Here is a 20,185-nt window from a genome sequence, read left to right as displayed (position 1 = left end):
TCCCTTTTGGCTTACTTCTTGATAACACAAAAAAAAAAAATTTACAGGCTATATGCTTTCACTGTTTTTAAACATTGGGTTTTGTACAATAAGGTCAAAATTATATTGATTGACTCTTTTTCTTAAAAACTATAGCTTTTCAAGCAAAAATATTTCAGGGAAAATTTCCCACTCTGACCGCCTTTACACCGTGGAAGGTACTGTGTTAATCTTTGGACATTTATATCTTCAATCTTACCAACATTATTCACATTCCTCAAGCATAAATGCTGTGGACCTACACAAAAACCTCACCCATAATCAGTTTTAAAAACCCTTATTGTTTATCATTAATGTTTAAAATGTCACAAACTTTATTTGTAAATATTACACGCACACCTGTGTGTACGGGCAGAGAGTTCCCATTGCTTAGCTCAATGATCATTTAGTCAAAAGCTGCAAAATACTCGACCGATACACTTTATGCTTTAGCGACTCTCTTCCTTTGCCAATTTGGTTTTCAACTTAAATCAGCCACGCCCACAAAAAAAGTAGTTTGGGCAAAAATATTTTTCTTGTACATTTTAACATTTGCCTTTTTAAAGGGGTGATCAATTTGCCTAGATGTTTATACAAGGATCTTTTAAAGCCTTTAAGCGGCTATTTTTCTTCAAAAAATATCTACACCTAAAAAAAACAAACAAAAATTGAAACATACTAGTTTTTATTACATATATACAGAGTTGTTTTTTTCAGTTACTGCAGGATTGTTAACAAAATAAGCATCATAATCAAAGCACTTATATTTGGCTGTTCATTTCAGAAGTCAAACAAACAGAGTTAATATATATATATATCTATATATCTATAATTGATTTTGTATGCAAGCTGTAAGCGAGCACTTTTTAGGATGGACATCCGGTTCTTCAAGTTCTCCGAAATAACGATCAATTCTTAGTTTCATCTCGTCTGCATTTCATGCAGTGTAAACCATTTCAAAGTCAGAAATGTTTCAGAAAACATCACACAGAAACCTGAGATCTTAAAGTATTTCAAGACTTATTCAACATGATTAAACGTCAGGTTAACCCTATTTTTGTTTCCCCACTAACCGACGAGACTTTTAATACCCAATAAGTCCCCTACTCAATGCACCATGGCTGTACACCAACCCAACTAGACAAAAATCCAATTACAAAAAAAAACACAGTTTCATTTCAAGATCTGTGTGGTACACAATCCCGAATAGAAAGGTTCAAAGGCAACTCTCAAGCATAGAACTCGGAGGACCGCCGAGTGATCGACATTGTGCGAGCGATTTCGTTGTGAGACCACTTTTATCGATGTGCGTACGCCATTCTGTTTTGCTATACAGTAGACGTCATGAACATTGACCAATGAATTCACATAAAAAAAGGTCTATGTGCGCTCACGTGATGATTATTTTGCCATTTACACACGTCATGTGGTGCGCTTAAACGCATACAGAGACAACAAATTGGGCAGTCGAGCTCATTGGTCTCCGAGTTCTGTTTCTATGCTCTCAAGTCACTGTACATTCTTCACTCTAAATGCTGACGTCGTTGCCTATTCGTGGAAAAAGCAACCTTACACTGACCTTCTGTAATGCCCTGTTTGCGCACATGATGTGCGGCAATTTTCCCGCCCCTAGGTGGCGCTATGACGGATCTACCGCGCTAACGTTGCAATGAGGCTGGCACAGATCTCAAAGAATTCCATAGTGTCGTGATTCATGCAGGTTGGAGATGTCGGGGGCGTGGGCGATTGTGGAGTCTCGGGGGTCGATGGCAGGCGTGGGGTCAAGGTTGAGGAAGATTTGGAGTCAGCGGCATCCATTTTTTCGTCTGGAAAAAATAAATAATTTTGAAATCCTGGAACTTCTATGCATGAACCAGTCTTGGGTTCTTTCAAGAACTGACATTCGTCATGAGCCAAAATCTAAGTTTAAGATTGTTTTTTCCATTTGGTTCTTTCTTGCCCCAAACAAGGCTATATGAGCCACTCTTGGTAAGGGGCAACAAGAAGCAAATAGTTAACATAAAATAAACTCAGGGGAGCTGAAGGTAGTAATTTACATTCCTCTTAAATCAGTCTAAAATTGTTGGATGGAGGAAAACGTGCACCAGGCAAGGAGTTGCAAAGAGGTGCAGTGCGTGGAATAAAGCTGTTGGAATGACTTTTATTCTACATCTCAGCAAAGAGAGTGAACGGGTGCGTTTTCTATTATAAGTACTGGACACTATTGGTATTAATCAAAATAATTGTTAGCATAAAAACTTACTTGGTAACAAGCAATGGAGAGCTGTTGATAGTACAAAACATTGTGAGAAATGGCTCCCTAGTAATTTTCCACTAAAATATTTGACTTTGATTTTGGGACTTGTGAATTAGAATTTGAGGTCCCGAAATCAAGCATCTGAAAGCACACAACTTTGTGTGACAAGGAAGCTTTTTCTTTTATTATTATCTCGCCACTTTGACGACCAATTAAGTTCAATTTTCCACAGGTTTGTTATTTTGTGCATATGTTGAGATACACCAAGTGAGAGTACTAGATCTTTGACAGTTACCAGTAGTGTCCATGTCTTTAAGCAAAAATAAGCAGGATACCAGTTGCAGACAGTACATGTGGAATGGTATTTTGGCTGGTAACTTTATTCAGGTCAGCAGAAAATGTTTATGCTTAGCTAATTTTTGTGACTTACCTATTGAAGATGATGAGTACTGGCCGAAGCTATTCCTCGTATTGCTAAGACTCTTGAAGTCTAAGAGGTAGCTTTTGCTGTCTACTTGATAAAGCTGCAAACTCATCTTGAAGATGCCGCCGGTTACCGAGTTACGCCTCTGGACGTAAACATGATAAGGGTTGACAACTTTCCAATTCTACGCGATGGACGGACAGAGAGAAATCAGACTTATTTATTTCAGGAGAGCTATAAGGAGTGCGGGAACTATGACCCTATCCCCTTGCCTCCCCCATAATAATAATAATAAAAAATTAATACAAAATAATTGAAAAATTAATAATAATAAAAAATAAAAAATTAAAAATAATAATGAATATTAATAAATAACAAAAAATTATATTAATAACAATGAACAGTTAATAAAAATAAGTAAAAATAAATAAAAATAATGAAAAATTAGTAATAATAATGACAAACTAATGATGATAATGAGAATTCATAGAGAGCACAAATCCATTTAAGTGCTCATCGCGCTTGATTTTAAAAAAATGTTTATGCAAGCCGCCAGAGACAAAAGGCCTGACATGCCTGAAGGCCACGTCAAGGTGTGGGCTACAATAGACCGATCCAGTAGGCTCCGCCCACGACGCACGTGTGAGCAAGAACACGTGGGGCTCTCCAATGCCTTTCTGCACAACTCTGCCGCGCCCGCCAAGCATACGCGCACGCTTGTCGGACCTTATTTTTGTCTTTGTCGGACCTTCGCTGCGTTATGATTGGTCAATAGGCAATGGGGCGGAGCTTAGTGGATCGGTCTATTATTTTATTCCAGAGGCTGTTGCCACCAACTCCTAGGGCTTAAACAGGGTAACCCCCCCTATACAGTCCATACAGATATACGTAGGCTTGGGTATCATCAATCAGTATTTGGAAACGATGTTAAATAATAGACATGTTAAACCTGAAAGCAACTTTGAATCGTATAAAAATTTACAAAATGCATCATGATCAGAAACAGTTTTGTCCCGGGCCCTATTCATTGATTACCCCTTGCTTTTTTTCTGTGTGCTTTCTTACCCCATTCATGTATTTCCACTTCAAGAAAGACTCTGCTAGGGTTGAAACGTCAGGCCATTAACAATTTTTTTGCATTTAGACCATCGGTCCATTTGGTTGGTAAGATGTTTGCGAAAGCTAATTTTATTTTCCCAATTCTATTTCCTCAGACAATATTTGACTTACATAAGTGAGTGTCTTCATGGCACGGTAGACTTCCCCCATGATGTCTAGAGGTCTGCTTTGTGATCGAATACCTAGATGCCACTTTGATCGTTTCAGCGGCGTGTTCCTCCGCGATAACTCCGACGTCTTCATGTCAAGGTGCTCAGCAATATTAATTGACAACGCTGGACACAAAAGACAACAACAATTTATCAGATATTACACTTTTTAAACTAAAACTTTTATTTTTTGAGATATCGCACTACACTTCAAGGTGAGGGCTACACTTAAAGGGAAGGTACACGTTTGGTAATTGTCAAAGACCAGTCTTCTCTCTTGGTGTATCCCATCATATGCATAAAATAACAAGCCTGTGAAAATTAGAACTCAACCGGTCATCGAAGTTGCGAGAAAATTATGACAGAAAAATCACCCTTGTTGGACGAATTTGTGTGCTTTCAGATAGAAGTCTTTTATTATTTTAGTGAGAAATTACCTCTTTCTCAAAAACTACATTACTTCAGAGGGAGTCACTTCCCACAATGTTTTATACTATCAAGAGCTCTCCATTGCTTGATACCAAGTCAGTTTTTAAGTTAATATTTGTTCTGAGTAATTACCAAACGTGTACCTTCCCTTTAACTGATTTGTTGGGCTGTCGACTACAAAAGTCATCAGGGGCACGTTGCCAGCTTTTTATAGGGCTGAAAAGTGTACGGAAGTGTCCCCGGACCGAGCGCCTAAGATCACCGAATTCAAACTCTGGTGTTTCTGATCAGCAGAGTGTGGGTTCGAATCCCAAGCTTACTTGAAAACAAACTTACCAGGCATTTTTTCCGGATGAGGTTTGACTGCAGGGGCACCAGAACCTTCCTGTAAAAGTAACGTTGTTGGTTTCATTCTCTGAAATAGCAGTATGACATAAAACAAACTTAGGTCATTGCTAAATAGATTTGTCTAGATTGAAGGATAGGTTGTTGTCATCTCGCAACCTTCGTTCTGCAAACAGATATCTTGTTCGAGAAATCAAGTCTAATCGCACCTGGGGGCACAGATCTTTTTCTGTTGCAGCACCTCATCTCTGGAATCAACTTCCGCTTCAAATCAAAACATCCACTTCCATTCACTCTTTCAAAACATCTCTCAAAACACACCTCATCTCTATAGATCCGTTCTTTTGTATTTAATCTGTTCTTTGTTACTTTTGTTAGAATTTTCTCTGTAATAGCGCCCTGAGCACTTTTGTGGATTTGTGCACTCTATAAGACCTTGTTATTATTATTATTAACGTGCTAAGGACGTCCTATACCTCAACACAGGGTGACGCGAAAATCTAGTCGTAAACCCAAGCTGTAGCTGCTATTTCGGACACGGCCATATCTACATTTGTTATTGTGAGGTCTCGCTCGTGCTGAAAACTTCACCACCGTCACCACACTAACGACTGAATTCTTTGCCTCCAAGGCCTTTCACAGACTTTACCTAAGTTGTGGAATGTCCTACCATAATAATAATAATAATAACAAATTCTTAAATAGCGCATTTCACAATAAACCATATCAATGCGCCATTGGGCCAATAAACATCCCTTTAATCTTTCTCAGCTCCCTATAGGGAGTATATGAACCCCGAGCTGTCGTGGCGCTCTGAAAGCTTTTCGCTCACATTACCAACCTCAACCCTCGCAGGTACCCATTTATACCCCTGGGTGAAGAGAAGCAATTATAGTAAAGTATCTTGCTCAAGGACACAAGTGTAATGACCAGGATTCGAACCCACACTCCGGTATATCAGCACCAGAACTTGAATTCGATGCTCTTAACCACTCGGCCGCGATACTCTACATCCATCTGAACTCAGAACTGCTGCTACCCCAGACAATTTCAGATTCAACCTCAAATCTCAATTTCAAATTCAACTTCAAAACTCAATTTCAAATTCAACCTCAAATCCCACCTATTTCAACTTGCATTCTCTCTATCTTTGTAACTTTCAGTTTTTGTAAAGTGCATCTCCCAGTTAAGTTTTGCGCTCTTTAAGATTCACTTATTATTGTTACTATTAATGTCAGATAGAATAGGATAATAATTGTCACTCAATGTGACTTCTCGTCATCAAACAATTTTAACGATGGAAAACTTGGAAAATAGATAAATTTATAACACACCTCTTGCTAGTTCTGTTATCTGGTTGGCTGAAACATGGCTACGTGATGAAGTGCATGAGATTCACACTACCATGAACTAGACGCGCCGTCAATACATCACATGCCCATAAATTTTGCGGAAATAGTTCCCGAAGCGGGCAAAAGATTTAAACTTTCTTTACTGGTTAAAGCGCCCTCAAGAGTTTTGCCGGGCTAGTTTCTTTATTTCATATTCCAGACAGAAGTGTGTTGTAAAACAAATACAGACTGGCATGATTCGGTCACTAGATCCTTCGACATTAGATGAAAAAGGTCCCTCTTCTGGTCACTCACAGACCCTCAGGGGAATAGACCTGATCTAGTGACCACATTTTTGTTCGACGTTTATAGTTTTCTTAAGCATTCTTAATCTTTTTATCTTAAATATTTGGGTATTTTTCTTAACTTGGTCAAGTTTGTAACCTCTGTAAAATGCCCCTGGACCCTTTTGAGGATAAGGGCGCTATACTAAAGCCGTTTAATTTTTTTATATATTACTATAGGGTGTGCAATTATCGAAAAGAGAAGGGGTTCGCCCCGGTGTTCCTGGCTGTGGCTGCTGTATGCGCCGTAGCATCTTGTAAACCCTTATAAGGTGCTACATAATTGGGTCTCACAATTCATCACTGCAATAACCTATCTTTCTGAAAGTCTGTTATGCTCAGCGCCTTGAGTACCTTGTTTGGTAGATACGTGCGCTATACAAGAATTCAATATTATTATTATTATTATATTTTCCAAGAGGCAACTTACCCCAACTTCAAGGTATGACTCTCTGGGCGGTGGACTTGATGCAAGGTAAAAGTCTTTCAGTTGTGTCTTGGAAGCTAAGATAGCAAAAGGAAAACAAATCAAATATTAAAGATAATAAACCACAAGGGAAACTGACTAGTAATCGGTTTTTTCACTATTCTCTCGTGACCCAGATGGCCTATCGATCTCAAACTTCTACTGGTTTGTCAGTTTATGTATATGGTGGATTACATAAAGTGCTTACACTGCCAGCAACTGTTTTGCTAGCAAAACCAATTCTGTAATGTTCCTTTAAAGCCATTATACACTTTCGGTAAACAGTAATGTCCAAGTCCCACACTTCGTGTATCACAACGTTTATATAAAATAACAAACCTGTGATAATTTATGCTCAATCGGTCATCGGAGTCGGGAGAAAATAACGGAAAAAAACCCACTCTTGTTTCCGCACATTTCGCCGTGTCATGACATGTGTTTAAAAAGTAAAGCGTTTCATGGAATAACATTTCAAGAGAAGTCTTTCACCATTACCTTCTGTAAACCCTGTAAGTTATTTGTAAATCTGTGAACTTTTTTTCTTCTTTTCTGTAACGAAAGTGTATAATGGCTTTAAAGTCACCTGGAAATAGAATTTTAAACAATCAGATGAGACAGAGAATATTTAGATATCGTTGGTTACTTACTCTCATCCATAATGCGTTTGTTATCAATGATAAGATAGTATGCTATGCGTAGCTGATCATGAGGGTCACCGGCTAACAGCGCATTGTGTACCTCCTGCTCCTTCACATTGAATTTCTGGAAATCAAAAAGGGTCATGGGTCAAATGCTATAGGTCAAAAGGTCAAAGTTATCAAGACAATCCCAACAAGACATTTGTTAAAATTAAAAAAAATGGTGACTAGAAAAATGTACATAATGGGTTAACAAAATCGAAGCCAAAAACACACAACTTTTTTTAAAACACAACTATAGAAACTTACTATTAGAACCTGGGCTCGATTTCATAGAGCCATAGCATAGAAAGAATCCTTAAAGACACTGGACACTATTGGTACTTGTCAAAGACCAGTCTTCTCACTTGGTGTATCTCAACATATGCATAAAATAACAAACCTGTGAAAATTTGAACTCAATCGGTCATCGAGATTGCGAGAAAATGATGAAAGAAAAAACACCCTTGTTGTGCAATCTGTGAGCTTTCAGAAAGGAATAAAAGACTTCTAGCTAGAAGTCTTTCATTATTTTAGTGAGAAATTACCTCTTTCTCATAAACTACGTTACTTCAGAGGGAGCCTTTTCCCACAATGTTTTACACTATCAACAGCTCTCCAGTGCTCATTACCAAGACAGTTTTCAGATTAATATTTGTTTTGAGTAATTACCAAATGTGAACCTTCCCTTTAAAGCCATTATACACTTTCGGAACAGAAACAAAAAAAGTTCACAGATTTACAAATAACTTACAGGGTTTACAGGAGGTAATGGTAAAAGACTTCTCTTTTGAAATATTATTCCATGAAATGCTTTACTTTTTGAGAAAACATTAAAACAATTATCAACTCTCGACAACGAGAATTACGGATTTATAGTTAACACATGTCATGACACGGCGAAGCGTGTGGAAACTTGGACAAGACTGTGTTTATTTTCTCCCGACTCCGATGACCGATTGAGCCTAAATATTTCACAGGTTTGTTATTTTATATATAAGTTGTGATACACGAGGTGTGGGCCTTGGACAACACTGTTTACCGAGAGTGTCCACTGGCTTTAAACTAAGTCGAGGATCTACACTTACCTCACATACTTCCCTGACAGCTTCATTATCGATGATAGAATCGTCAAAATTATGCCTGGGGAACAGATACTCTGGAAGCTCTACCTTAAACCATTCATGCTCTCTGCGTAAAGAAGAGATTGATAAAAAATAAAACAACCATGTTAAACTGTCATTCATAAATACCTCAGACAGTTTCGCTATTTTTATTGGTGGAGAGCGCGTCACGTGGGTGTGTATAAACCGTTTATGACCAGTGAAAAGTGTTGAAACATGGGCGTGACACGCGAACTTGCACCTGTGCTTTTAAGACAGTTTGTTCATTCCTATTGGTCGAGAGCAACGGCTGGAACAGTTGTGCCACATCACGCGATATGCACGACGCACACAGCATTCCCTTATAAGGAGTTGTTTACCCAAGGGAGGCGGAGGGCTTTACCATTTCATAGCTGGAGGGTTGTTGTGTTGAAAGAAATCATTTAACAATTATAATTTTTGCATTTATTTTACTTTTTGACCAAAAAGTGATGATGATTTTGACCGATACGGTATTTATGAATGGGAATCAGAGTGTGTTTTCAACTAGTGGTTTAAACCCGCCGAGGCCTGGTTCTTTATAATTTACCTCGACTTCGTCTTGATGAAATTATCAAGAACCAGGCCTCGTTGGGATTAAACCACTATGTGAAAACCTCTTCACCACACATTGATTCCCTTATTAATTTAGAATAATAGTGGCTTCTTTTATAGCTCTCATATCTGTCAACATCCAGTCTTTTCCTGTAAGGTATTGTTGAGCTTGAAGTATAAGACCAGTTCCTTCACATAGCACCATGGTTTACAAGGTGCAATATGCAGCCAATCAAACCAGGAACACTGGAACACAGGAACACGCGACAAACCCCATCTCCTCTCGATAAGTGCACTGCATTCTTTTACATGCATTACACAACACACGGGACCAACGGCTTTACGCCCCATCTGAAGGACATAGCAATAATAGTTTGTGTCTTGCTCTAGGACCTTGCTCTAGGACACAAGTGTCAGTGTCACGACCGGGACTTCAAACCCGCACTATGCTGAACAGAAACATCAGAGCTTGAGTCCGGTGCTCTTAATTGCTCGGCCACAACATGACTCGTCATATCAATTTTAATAATGCAAAGCAAAAAGCTTGGAGGCATGTGCCGACAATAATAATAATAATAATAACCAATTATATATAGGGCGTCTCAAAGCGCTTCCATTATCATTACTCCTGGTCATTGGGCCTTAATTCATTCCTTAAACCATCTCAGCTCCCTTGGGAGTATACAGCCTGTGCAACAAATGCGCTACTCGGCTAAATCAATCCCAAGAACAGTCTCTGCCCTCACAGGTACCCATTTACCCCTGGGTAGAGACAAGCAATTAGAGTTAAGTGTCTTGCTCAGGGAAACAAGTGTCTTGACCGGGACTCGAACCCACACTCTGCTGAACAGAAGCACCAGAACTCGAGTTTGACGCTTTATACGATATACCAGGGGGCGTTGCAACCAAATGAGGGCAAGTGTTTTTAAGACATTTCAGTAATTGTATTACCGTATGTTTTTGATGTCGGCTCGTTTAAGCGGATCAACTTGTAGCAAATGTGTTATGAGTTGTTTCACTGATGATTTACTGATATGATCTGGTATGACAAACACACCACCTATAGGAAGAATAGCAAAAGTTATAACAATACTATTACAACTAATAATAATAGGTTAATTTTATATAGCATTTTATATGGCACTTTATTTAATTTTTATATAGCATTTAATTGCTACAGTGCTTGTAATTTTGTATTCCAAGACAGGGTTTTGAAGTCTTTGAATTGACAGACCCATTTAAAGGCAGTGGACACTATTGGTAACTGTCAAAGACTAGCCTTCACAGTTGGTGTATCTCAACATATGCATAAAATAACAAACCTGTGAAAATTTGAGCTCAATCCGTCTTCGAAGTTGCGAGATAATAATGAAACATAAAAACACCCTTGTCACACAAAGTTGTGTGCTTTTAGATGGTTGATTTCGAGACCTCAAATTCTAAATCTGAGGTCTCGACATCAAATTCGTGGAAAACTACTTCTTTCTTGTAAAATATGTCACTTCACAGGGAGCTGTTTCTCACAATGTTTTACACTATCAACCTCTCCCCATTACTTGTCACCAAGTAAGGTTTTATGCTAATAGTTATTTTGCGAAATTACCAATAGTGTCCACTGCCTTTAATGTAATGATGTATAAGGTGCTTTTTGGGAGTCACATTTTTGACTCCCATTAATGGGCGATCGTGTGAGTTCGCAAAGTAAAAGGAAAACCACGCAATTTCAAGGCAAATTTGTGTGGATCATTGTTTTCTACTTTTAAAATATCTTTCTAACCATATGCATTTCATAACAAACGGTTTCAAACGCTTTTTATAGACAAACTCGACCGATACAAGGCAATGTGTTCCTTTAAGGTTGTTGTGTTTCCCTTACCTTTGATTTTGCGGAAGAGTGTCGGAACATGTTCGTCATCAAATGGAAGCTATTATTGAAAAAAAATAATGCACTATATTGTTACGCATTTTCACACATACAATCCCCACTTGTAAATAAAATCATGAGACTTGTTAATACAGCCGTAGATTTCACCAAACTCTTCCTAACTTAGGATTAATCTTAGGACTTGGGACAATCCCAGCCTTGCACTGTAACATGTAAACCTTAAGATTAATTCTAAGTTCGGACCCTAGAGCTATATATATTGACTAGAGCGCTAACTTGCTCTGCGTTTTGAAGCCACCCTGGGCGCAGACATAATTGATGTGTTTAACATGACGCTCGCAGTTTGTACGCTGATCAGCACACTGTGCGTTCACATTTGCTGCATTTTTTGGTTCGATGACCCATAGAAAAGAACAAACGCACTATCATGCAAATAGCTGTACAATTGCCGTACCAAAATTTCAAGCTTTTGTATTGGTTTGTACATACACATGGATGCCCCCGCACGGCTTCAAAACCTTAGTGCGTGTATAACGGGGTGTTAGCGCTCTAGTCAACAGGACTAGGACTAGGACTAGTTACTTGTTAGGACTTGTTACTCGTCCGAACTCAAGATAGGATTAATCCTAGCATTTTGTGAAATCGTCTTCTGATTCATACTAGCTGTTTTTACTTACAGTTCCACATAGTAGAGCGTAAAGAATGACCCCACAACTCCAGATGTCAACCTCGGGACCAGCATACAACCTGACAAATGATTCAGATATTCATTCAGTGAAATGGATGCAAACAAATACACACTATAAAACAATTAAGTCTTTGTATTGTTTCTAACTATTATAAATTTGTATATGTGTAAAATGAAAGTCACTGGTGCCATTTTTACATCCCATAAAATATTAGTCCCATTTATCGAAAGCAAGCACTTGTGGAATATTTGAGTCTTACTTTCCAGAGATGACTTCTGGGGCTGCGTAGTTTGGTGAGCCACAACTTGTCCTTAGAAACTCTCCATCTGTCATCATGTTAGACAGACCTAGACACAGACAAAAGACAGTTCAGTAAAGGTCAAGACCAGGGCACAATTTCATGGCTCTGCTACCGTAAGCACAGAATCGGCGCTTACGGAAGCAGGAAATTCTGTGCTTACGGCAAGCGTATTTCACGGGTTAGCGGCAAATTTGGGCTTCTGCGCGTGCGTACTCCACGTTACTAGGCATTCTACGCTTACCAGGCTAGCGCAAAAATTCGGCGCTTGCACGTAAGTGGGGAATCGTGATCGTAAGCGCAGAATTCGGCGGTAAGCAGAGCCATGAAATTGGGCTAAGGATTAAAGAGAATTTTTAGTGGTGGGCTCTACAACCAAGTTGTACGAAGTCCACCAAGGGCAAGCGGATCAATGAAATTATACTGTGCAATGCCAGGTTTCCAAACTGTTCATGTCATGGGGTCATTGCAATAAGTTGACTGTCCTTTTGACTGTATTCTTTCTCTGTCATAGATTTACATTACACTAACATGGTTTGAAGATAATGATAGTGGAAAGCTTCCCTTCAAATATTACTTTACTGAGGTGCTGTAGTTTTTGAGAAAACATTGTCATGAAAATACATTTGTAAATGCTTTAAAATAATTTTCGTCTCATGAGACGAGAATTATTTTCATGACATTGCTTTACTCATTTCCCAAAAACTACAGCACCTTAGCACGTAATATTTTCAGAGAAGCTTTCTACTATCATTATCTTCAAACTGTGTAAGTTTAGTGTAAATCTGTGGACATTGTGTTTTTTGTCTTACAAAAAGTACAAAACACCCTTTAAATCATGAGCTTTGTCTGAGATCAATGAACAGTGGACAATATTTTGCTTTAATCTGGAGAAAATCTGTGCTGTGCCACACAGTCTAATTTGCTCAGAGTGCTGGGCGAAAATATTGAGTTCTGGGCGGGTCCGCCCGGCGCCACCCACCATGGCTACAACACTGGTCAGATCATCATCGATAGAGCAGATGTCTTACCATGGGGTTCAACCATCTCTTTTGTGGGAGTGTTGACTCTGAAAAGAGCTGGGTTACTCTGCTAGCCTTCAGGAGAAAAAAGGTGCGCTGCCTGTGGTATCAAGACTAACTTTCAATCTATCGAAACACTACAACTTACCAAAGTCTGCGATCTTCACATGCATATTGTTATCAAGCAGCAGGTTTTCTGGCTTTAGGTCTCGGTGGACGATCATATGTCGATGGCAATAATCTACCCCTGAGATAATCTGCTGGAAGAACTTGCGGGCTTCAAAATCTTTTAGCTGGCGGAAGAAAGAGGAGTAAATGTTGTTTTATTTGTTTGTTTGTTTGTTTATGAATTTTCACTCAGGTAAACAAGTCATAAAACATTGGCTTTCAAGAAAATTAAGCAAAGGGCTATCTAGAAATAGGTGTTTATATCTGGTTTAATTGGCATCAAACGACTTATAATATTTATATTCCGCCTGGAGAGGTTGCCAGTCCATGGCAGCAAAAAAGTACCTAAGGTCCCCCCAAAACGCCAAATCCATTAATTTTTGGTGTGGTGACCGTGGGTACCAATCCCATCATTGACCGCTAAGGAAATTTACAATTTTTTCAATCACGCCTTAGAAATCCGAGAAACATTTTACTTCAAAGGGAATTTTTTCTCAAAATAATCTATACTAACAACAGCTGCAGTAGGCCTACTCCTCACTAAGTATGCTTATATGGTCATTAATCAGAGAGTACTTATTAATCAATCACCCTACCGCTAAATCAAATTTGTGTAGATTTCAGTTAAAACAAAAACACACAAAACATCTAAAAAACATGAATTTTAATGAATTCCTAGTGTAATGTTTATTTTAAGCAGTGTATGTGACTCTTCGTTTGGCAGTACAGACGAGTGACGACATTAGCATATGGGAATGACATTTACTGCATGACCGGTTGACAGATTAATTGGTTCAGACACGGTTTAATGTAGGTTAGATTAAATTTCAAATCACGAGAAGTGGATACAAAAAGAAGTAAATAATGCAGGCCATTATACCTTTCCGTTTTTGACGATATAATCAAACAGTTCTCCTCCCGCTACATATTCCATGACCATGAATATGTCTGTGGGAGTACTGATCACTTGATATCTGTAACAAAGATTCAAATAACCATGAAGTAATTAATAAAAGCGATTGGACACTTTCGGAACAGAAAAGAAAACAAAAAGGTTCACAGATTTACAAATAACACACGGGGTTTACAGAAGGTAATGGTGGAAAGACTTCTCTTGAAATATTATTCCATGAAATGCTTTACTTTTTGAGAAAACTTTAAAACAATTATCAATTCTCGATATCGAGAATTACAGATTTATTTTAAACACATATCATGACACGGCGACACGTGCGAAAACAAGGGTGGGTTTTCCCGTTATTTTCTCCCGACTCCGATGACTGATTGAGCCTAAATTTTCACATGTTTGTTATTTTATATAAGTAGTGATACATGACGTGTAGGCCTTTGGACAATACTGTTTACCGAAAGTGTCCAATGGCTTTAAGCTGCATCTTGAATTTTGCATGGATAGTTTTCATTTATTCAAAAGTCAAATTGAGTCAAATTGACACCTTTGGTAATTGTCTAAGACAACCCAGTCTTCTCACTTGGTGTATCCCAACATATCATGCATAAAATAAAAATCAGTGAATATTTTGACTCAACTGGTCATCGAAGTTGCAAGAGAATAATGAAAGAAAAACACACCCTTGTTGTATATGTACAAACTTGTGTGCGATGTGTAATAAGTCTATTGTTATTATTTTGTTTATATTTAAATGAGAAATTACCTCTTTCTCAAAAACTATGTTTCTTTAGAGGGAGCTGTTTCTGTAGACGTTTTTTTTCTACTATCAAGAGCTCTCCATTGCTCATTACCAAGTACTTTTTATGCTAATCATTATTTTAAGTAATTACCAATCGTGCCTTTAAAAGCCGTGTATGACTATATAGAATAATCTATAATTAAAAACAAAAAAACACAATTGTAAGCAACAGCCTCGGTCCTTTAAAGTAAGGTGCAACATATGGTAACAAATTGTTCTTATCTTCAAGTACGCGCTAATCCTCCAATCAGATTCGCAGACTGGAGTGGTGATAAAAACCTATATTGCACGGCTAATATCACTACCATGCGTATTGTGTGTTCTATGTCAAGCGCCAAGTTTTCTTGAAGATAATTACGTTATCACATGCGCGCTCGTGGAAATACAGAAAATATCTTCTGCGTCCCATATCCAACTCTGCCTTCGGTTCAGTTTAGTTTTATTATCATACTTTTTGTTTGTTTGCTGCTTAAATTCTTGTTGCTGTAATTTCTTTCGTTTTGTATACTGTCAGTGGGCATTTTAAAACAAGCCTTTTTTGCTTCCGTAAATGCCCCCATATTGATTTGCTAAATATCCTATCCATTACTTTATAGTTCCCGATGGGCTTGAATGATTGTGGACCTGCCCTCCAAACATCATCAGTGACTGCATTTATCACAGATGCCCTGGCGAGAAATCCCTAAAGGAGCTAGACAATCTGGCCATACAATGGCTACTTTGCACCATTTAATTGTAGCTTTTTAATCTGAGACATACGCTTTATACTACCTTTATTTCATTTTCATTGACTATTTTTCTTGACCAGTCCTTGACTTTCTTTGACTTGTAGAGACTTGACTAATTGCAGACACTTAATGATAATCGATTTATTATTCTCCTTAGTTCACCAATATGGAAACAGATGTTGACTGATTTGTAATTGATGGTGAATGCATCTTCACAGTACACAGCCAACCCTCCTACAGTTTGAACATTCGAAATGTTCAAGCGTTCATGTTTTAAATGACAAGTAAACTATTACCAGCCTGTAACATGATATCATATAATAAATGCATAGTACACAGTTAACCCTCCTACTGTTTGACAATTCCAAACGTTCAAGCGTTCATGTTTTAAATGTCAAGTAAACTAAGCCAGCCTGCAACATGATCCCATATGGTGAATGCATCTTTACAGTACATAGTTAACCCTCATACTGTTTGACCATTCAAACTGTTGAATAATAATTCAAACTACATGCAAAATTACAAAATTGTGAATGTATCTTCCACAGTACACAGGTAATCCTCAAACTGAACTGTCATAATGATACCCAAGCCTACATCCGTATGGACTGTAAAAGGGGGTTACCCTGTTTCAGCCCTAGGAGTATAGGTGGCAACGGCCTCTGAAAAAAAAATTGTCGCCCACACCTTGAAGTGGCCTTCAGGCCATGTGTGTCTGGCGACTTGCATAAAAAAAAAAAAAAATAAAAAAAAAATACATGTTCACAGTTAACCCTCCAACTGTTTGACCATACCTTCAACTCGGGTTTTAAATGACAACTAAACTGATGCCATCCTGCAACATGATACCATACGTGATGAATGCACCTACACTGTTCACTATAACCCTCCTACTAAGTGACGATTTGATATCAGTCACAGGTCTGATACTTCCCAGAGGCGATTGAGGCAGTTACACACAGAAACTTACAATCTCCTCATAGATGTGCCCTTGACCAAAGAGAAAGCGTCTTGGTGCCCTTGCCCTTTCAAGAATAAAGCACCAGAGCCAGTTCAGATACACTACCCCAGCCTGCAGTTTAATATCATGTTGTTATCGCATCTACATTGGGTACACTATCCAGTTAAAACCCTCCTACTGTCTGACCATTCAATACCATCTACTGAGAATTTGAATGACAGAAAACCCAATCATGAGGTGAACACATCTACACAGTAGATCCTAGATGCATTGATTGTGTACAAGAAGGGCTGACCAACAAAATACATTTTGGGCTCCGATAGGCTGTTCAATCAGGGAATAGGCCATGGCATTCGCTGTACAAGTGCCCCTTCAAAAGTTTCCAACCGCATGTACAAAATGTTCCCAGTTGAAATGCTCTTTGCTAAATGAAATTGGCCTTGCCCTATGAAATTCCAGGCCTGTTTAATAACAATCTTATGACCCCCCCCCCCCCCCCCAGGGCAAAAAAGAAAAGAATTTACACGTCAAACTCTAATACATGAAGGAAGACTGTCATGCCTCTTATGTTACAGTTAGCATTAAAGTCAGGTGTGGCAATTTTAAAGGCAGGTTGATTCATCATTTACAGTTCAATTTACCAAATGGGTTAAATTTTCCATGTGACTTTAAACCTTGAACCATAGCCCTCTTCAGTTCTTACAATTCTAAGTTCCAACACCAAGGCAAAGCTTAAATCTTGATAGCCCTGGATGGAAGGCCTGATGATATCTCGTTCTTAAAATTGAAAGGGCACCGAGGCGTTTTCTCTTTTGAAAAGGGCACCTCTGTAAGGGAGTTGTAGACTTTGAACTAGAATGTTTCAATCGGCACGGTCAAGGCAATAACCAGGGGCAATCAAGCAATTGCCTCTGTTGCCTTGGTGTAAGCATCAGGCCTGAGTCTGGCCTTTTAATTTACCTACGGCACCCACAGCAATTGCCATGGTGCCCTGTGCCTTTGCTGCTGTGCCCTTTTTCAAGCAATTGCCTCTGTTGCCTGGATGAAACATCAGGCTCGAGTCAGGCCTTCAATTAACCTCCGGCACCCACAGCAATTGCCATGGTGCCCATTGCAAAGTTTCAATACATTTACTCATCTCCCCGAAGTGACCCTTACCAGAGGAAAAAATGCCGTGGCTCTTCAAGAAAGAAATTCAAGGCCTGGGCCCAATTTCATAGAGCTGCTAAGCGCAAAAATTTGCTTAGCATGAAATTTCTTACTTGGAAAAACAGGATTACTGACCAAATTTCCATTTTGTTGCATTTCCTAGTTACTTGTAGTCAGCTGTTGTATGGTTATTCTTAAAAAAATCACTTAGAAATTTGGTTGGGAAATCCTGTTTTTATCAAGGCAAACATTTCATGCTAAGCAAATGTTTGTGCTTAGCAGCCCTATGAAATTGGACCCTGTGCAAATGCCTCCATGAAGCATCAAGCCAAGGTTGTGTAAATAAATAGGAATACATCCCTGAGAGTTTAGTTTTGAGAATTGAACTTACAGTTTGATGATGTGCGGATGCCTGAAGAGTTTCAGATTCTGGATTTCTCGTCTGATTTTGCTCACGACGTCTAAACTCTTAATCTTCTGTCGATTCAGGATTTTCACGGCTACTTTGTGCTGTGTTAGGAGATGTTCACCCACTGTGAAAACAAAACAGATAAATTGTCTTCACTACTAAACTAAAATGTCTGTGGTATATGATCTTCCTGTCAACTTGACAAACTCCTACATGGGGATATAAATGTCAAGCTGGCAACAGCCAATCTCTCTCAGAATACATTTATTGGTTTAACATCAATGATTATGAGTTGCACAGTCAATGTGAAATCAACGGTTAGCTTGGGGATTCGAACCGCAACCCACAACGTTGTAATTTCAAGTCGTGAGTCCAGCCACTATATAACCACTCTTTTATGCACTGACCGGTTTAAATCCTTTCAGAAAAAAATTGCTGTAAAATTAAAAATAAGAAACTCGGGGCAAAAAGGTTGGGAAGAATGGGAAAGCAGAAACAATTTTAATGTGTCAAATCATTTATAGGATTCGAACTGCCTCTAGCTACCGGGCAATCTCGGTGGTCTAGTTGGTAAGAAACTGCTCTAGAATTGGCAATGCCATGGGTTCGCATCCCACCCGAGTAATACGCCTGTGAGTTTTTTTCACAGAGCTCAGGAAAGCGCATCATAGTAACTGGTCCTGTTGGCCAGTCAATGTCCAATGGAGAAGTTGGGCAATCTCTGCATACAAACAAGCTGAGATTAAAAACATAGATGACGTGCATTTTGTTTGCTTGTCTTTCTTGTTTTTGTTTAGTGATTTGCTGTTTGTTTGTTTGTCTGTATAGACTCTTATTTATTCTATGTACTGATAAAGTTTTCATATTGAATTATTTTCCAAAAAGAGTATGGGAAAAAAATCATATTTGGCTGCAGAAACAAAGTAGCCTAAATTCACAGGAAAAGGAAAAACAAATGGGCCATATGTCTGACTGCGTCAAATGGACTTTGATTAAAAGACATTTTTAGAAACTTTGAGATCAACCAAAAAAACTATATATACAGGACTTTACTGATATCAATATAATTAGGCAGGAAAAGTGATGATAAGATATTTGATCAATTAATTATTGACAAAAGCAAAAATTGCAAAACATTCTCACAAAAGCTTTATGGTAGTCTAGATTTTATGAATTAATTCATAATTATTTTGATTCATAGATTCTGCTAACCACAAATCCCAGGTCAGGTTAAATAGTTATAACATTACTACAACGGTATGAATAAATCATAAATGGAAATGGTATTAAGAATGCTGTATTTTTTGACTGCCTTTTGCTCAGCATATTATTATCTTATTAAATATTATTTTATTATTCTTATTAATTAAATTAGGGTTAACAATATTGCAATTTTTGTCAAAATAAGTTTAAAAAAAGTGGTAAATGTTAGCTTCCTCGTATATATAAATGCTTAATGCACCAATAATAATTAAAGTTTGCTAGTAAAACAAACCTTGCGCCTAGGAGCAGCAACACAAGTTTCTGCACGTAAACTCCCATGTACATAGAAAATACATTAATGAGGTCAGTTTCAACACACAGGTCAGTGAGAATTTCAAGCCAGTCATACCCAGTTTCACAATATGCTATAATTAGTACACTTTCCCCAGCTGTAATTGTAATAAGAACATACGAAATTGTCACTTACTTTTCACTTTTCCGAATGTGCCCATACCCAGGGTTTCCCCTAAGATATAATGGCCGATTTTAACCTGCGGAGTGGACGACATTGTAAAGTTATTTGCGATGTTGACTTCGTTTTGCCTGGGAAATAATAATCTGACCTTAAATGGGTCAAGGTGAGTTGATTTGTCTCGTCTTCAATTTTGCTACAATGTATACGTTTTTAAATCAACTAAGCCCCTCAAT

At 38.3% G+C, this 20,185-nt stretch overlaps 1 protein-coding gene across 2 annotated transcripts; it reads right to left on the bottom strand.

The window, feature by feature from the left end:
• On the bottom strand, positions 1-20,085 carry LOC117297984 (5'-AMP-activated protein kinase catalytic subunit alpha-2-like). 2 transcript variants are annotated; one of them, XM_033781190.1, is made up of 15 exons: positions 19,965-20,085; positions 18,257-18,398; positions 14,199-14,292; positions 13,299-13,443; positions 12,090-12,177; positions 11,819-11,888; positions 11,133-11,181; positions 10,208-10,316; positions 8,648-8,750; positions 7,530-7,644; positions 6,847-6,920; positions 4,733-4,811; positions 3,930-4,093; positions 2,706-2,883; positions 1-1,844 (listed from the first exon to the last, which is right to left on the bottom strand). In XM_033781190.1, exons 1-15 carry the CDS (start codon positions 20,044-20,046, stop codon positions 1,669-1,671), a joined length of 1,668 nt encoding a protein of 555 aa, XP_033637081.1. In that variant the 5' UTR covers positions 20,047-20,085; the 3' UTR covers positions 1-1,668. The 2 variants fall into 2 exon arrangements, with proteins under 2 accessions (XP_033637081.1, XP_033637082.1); XM_033781191.1 differs by having other exon boundaries at positions 4,733-4,781.
• Between the last annotated feature and the right edge of the window lie 100 nt (positions 20,086-20,185).

Source organism: Asterias rubens, chromosome 12 (genome assembly GCF_902459465.1).
Source record: "Asterias rubens chromosome 12, eAstRub1.3, whole genome shotgun sequence".
NCBI classification, from domain to species: domain Eukaryota; kingdom Metazoa; phylum Echinodermata; class Asteroidea; order Forcipulatida; family Asteriidae; genus Asterias; species Asterias rubens.
The sequence above is the reverse complement of the archived record's forward strand: the minus strand, read 5'-3'. Positions and strand labels throughout refer to the sequence as shown.

What these genes read in the sequence shown, in the direction of transcription:
- LOC117297984 (XM_033781190.1), bottom strand. Translation starts at nt 20,046, where the DNA reads ATGTCGTCCACTCCGCAGGTTAAAATCGGCCATTATATCTTAGGGGAA. An exon ending in CATCCGCACATCATCAAACT is followed by an intron (nt 14,293 to 18,256) that starts GTAAGTTCAATT and finishes TCTTTGTTACAG; the next exon opens with ATATCAAGTGATCAGTACTC. An exon ending in TCATCCGGAAAAAATGCCTG is followed by an intron (nt 4,094 to 4,732) that starts GTAAGTTTGTTT and finishes TTTTGTGTCCAG; the next exon opens with CGTTGTCAATTAATATTGCT.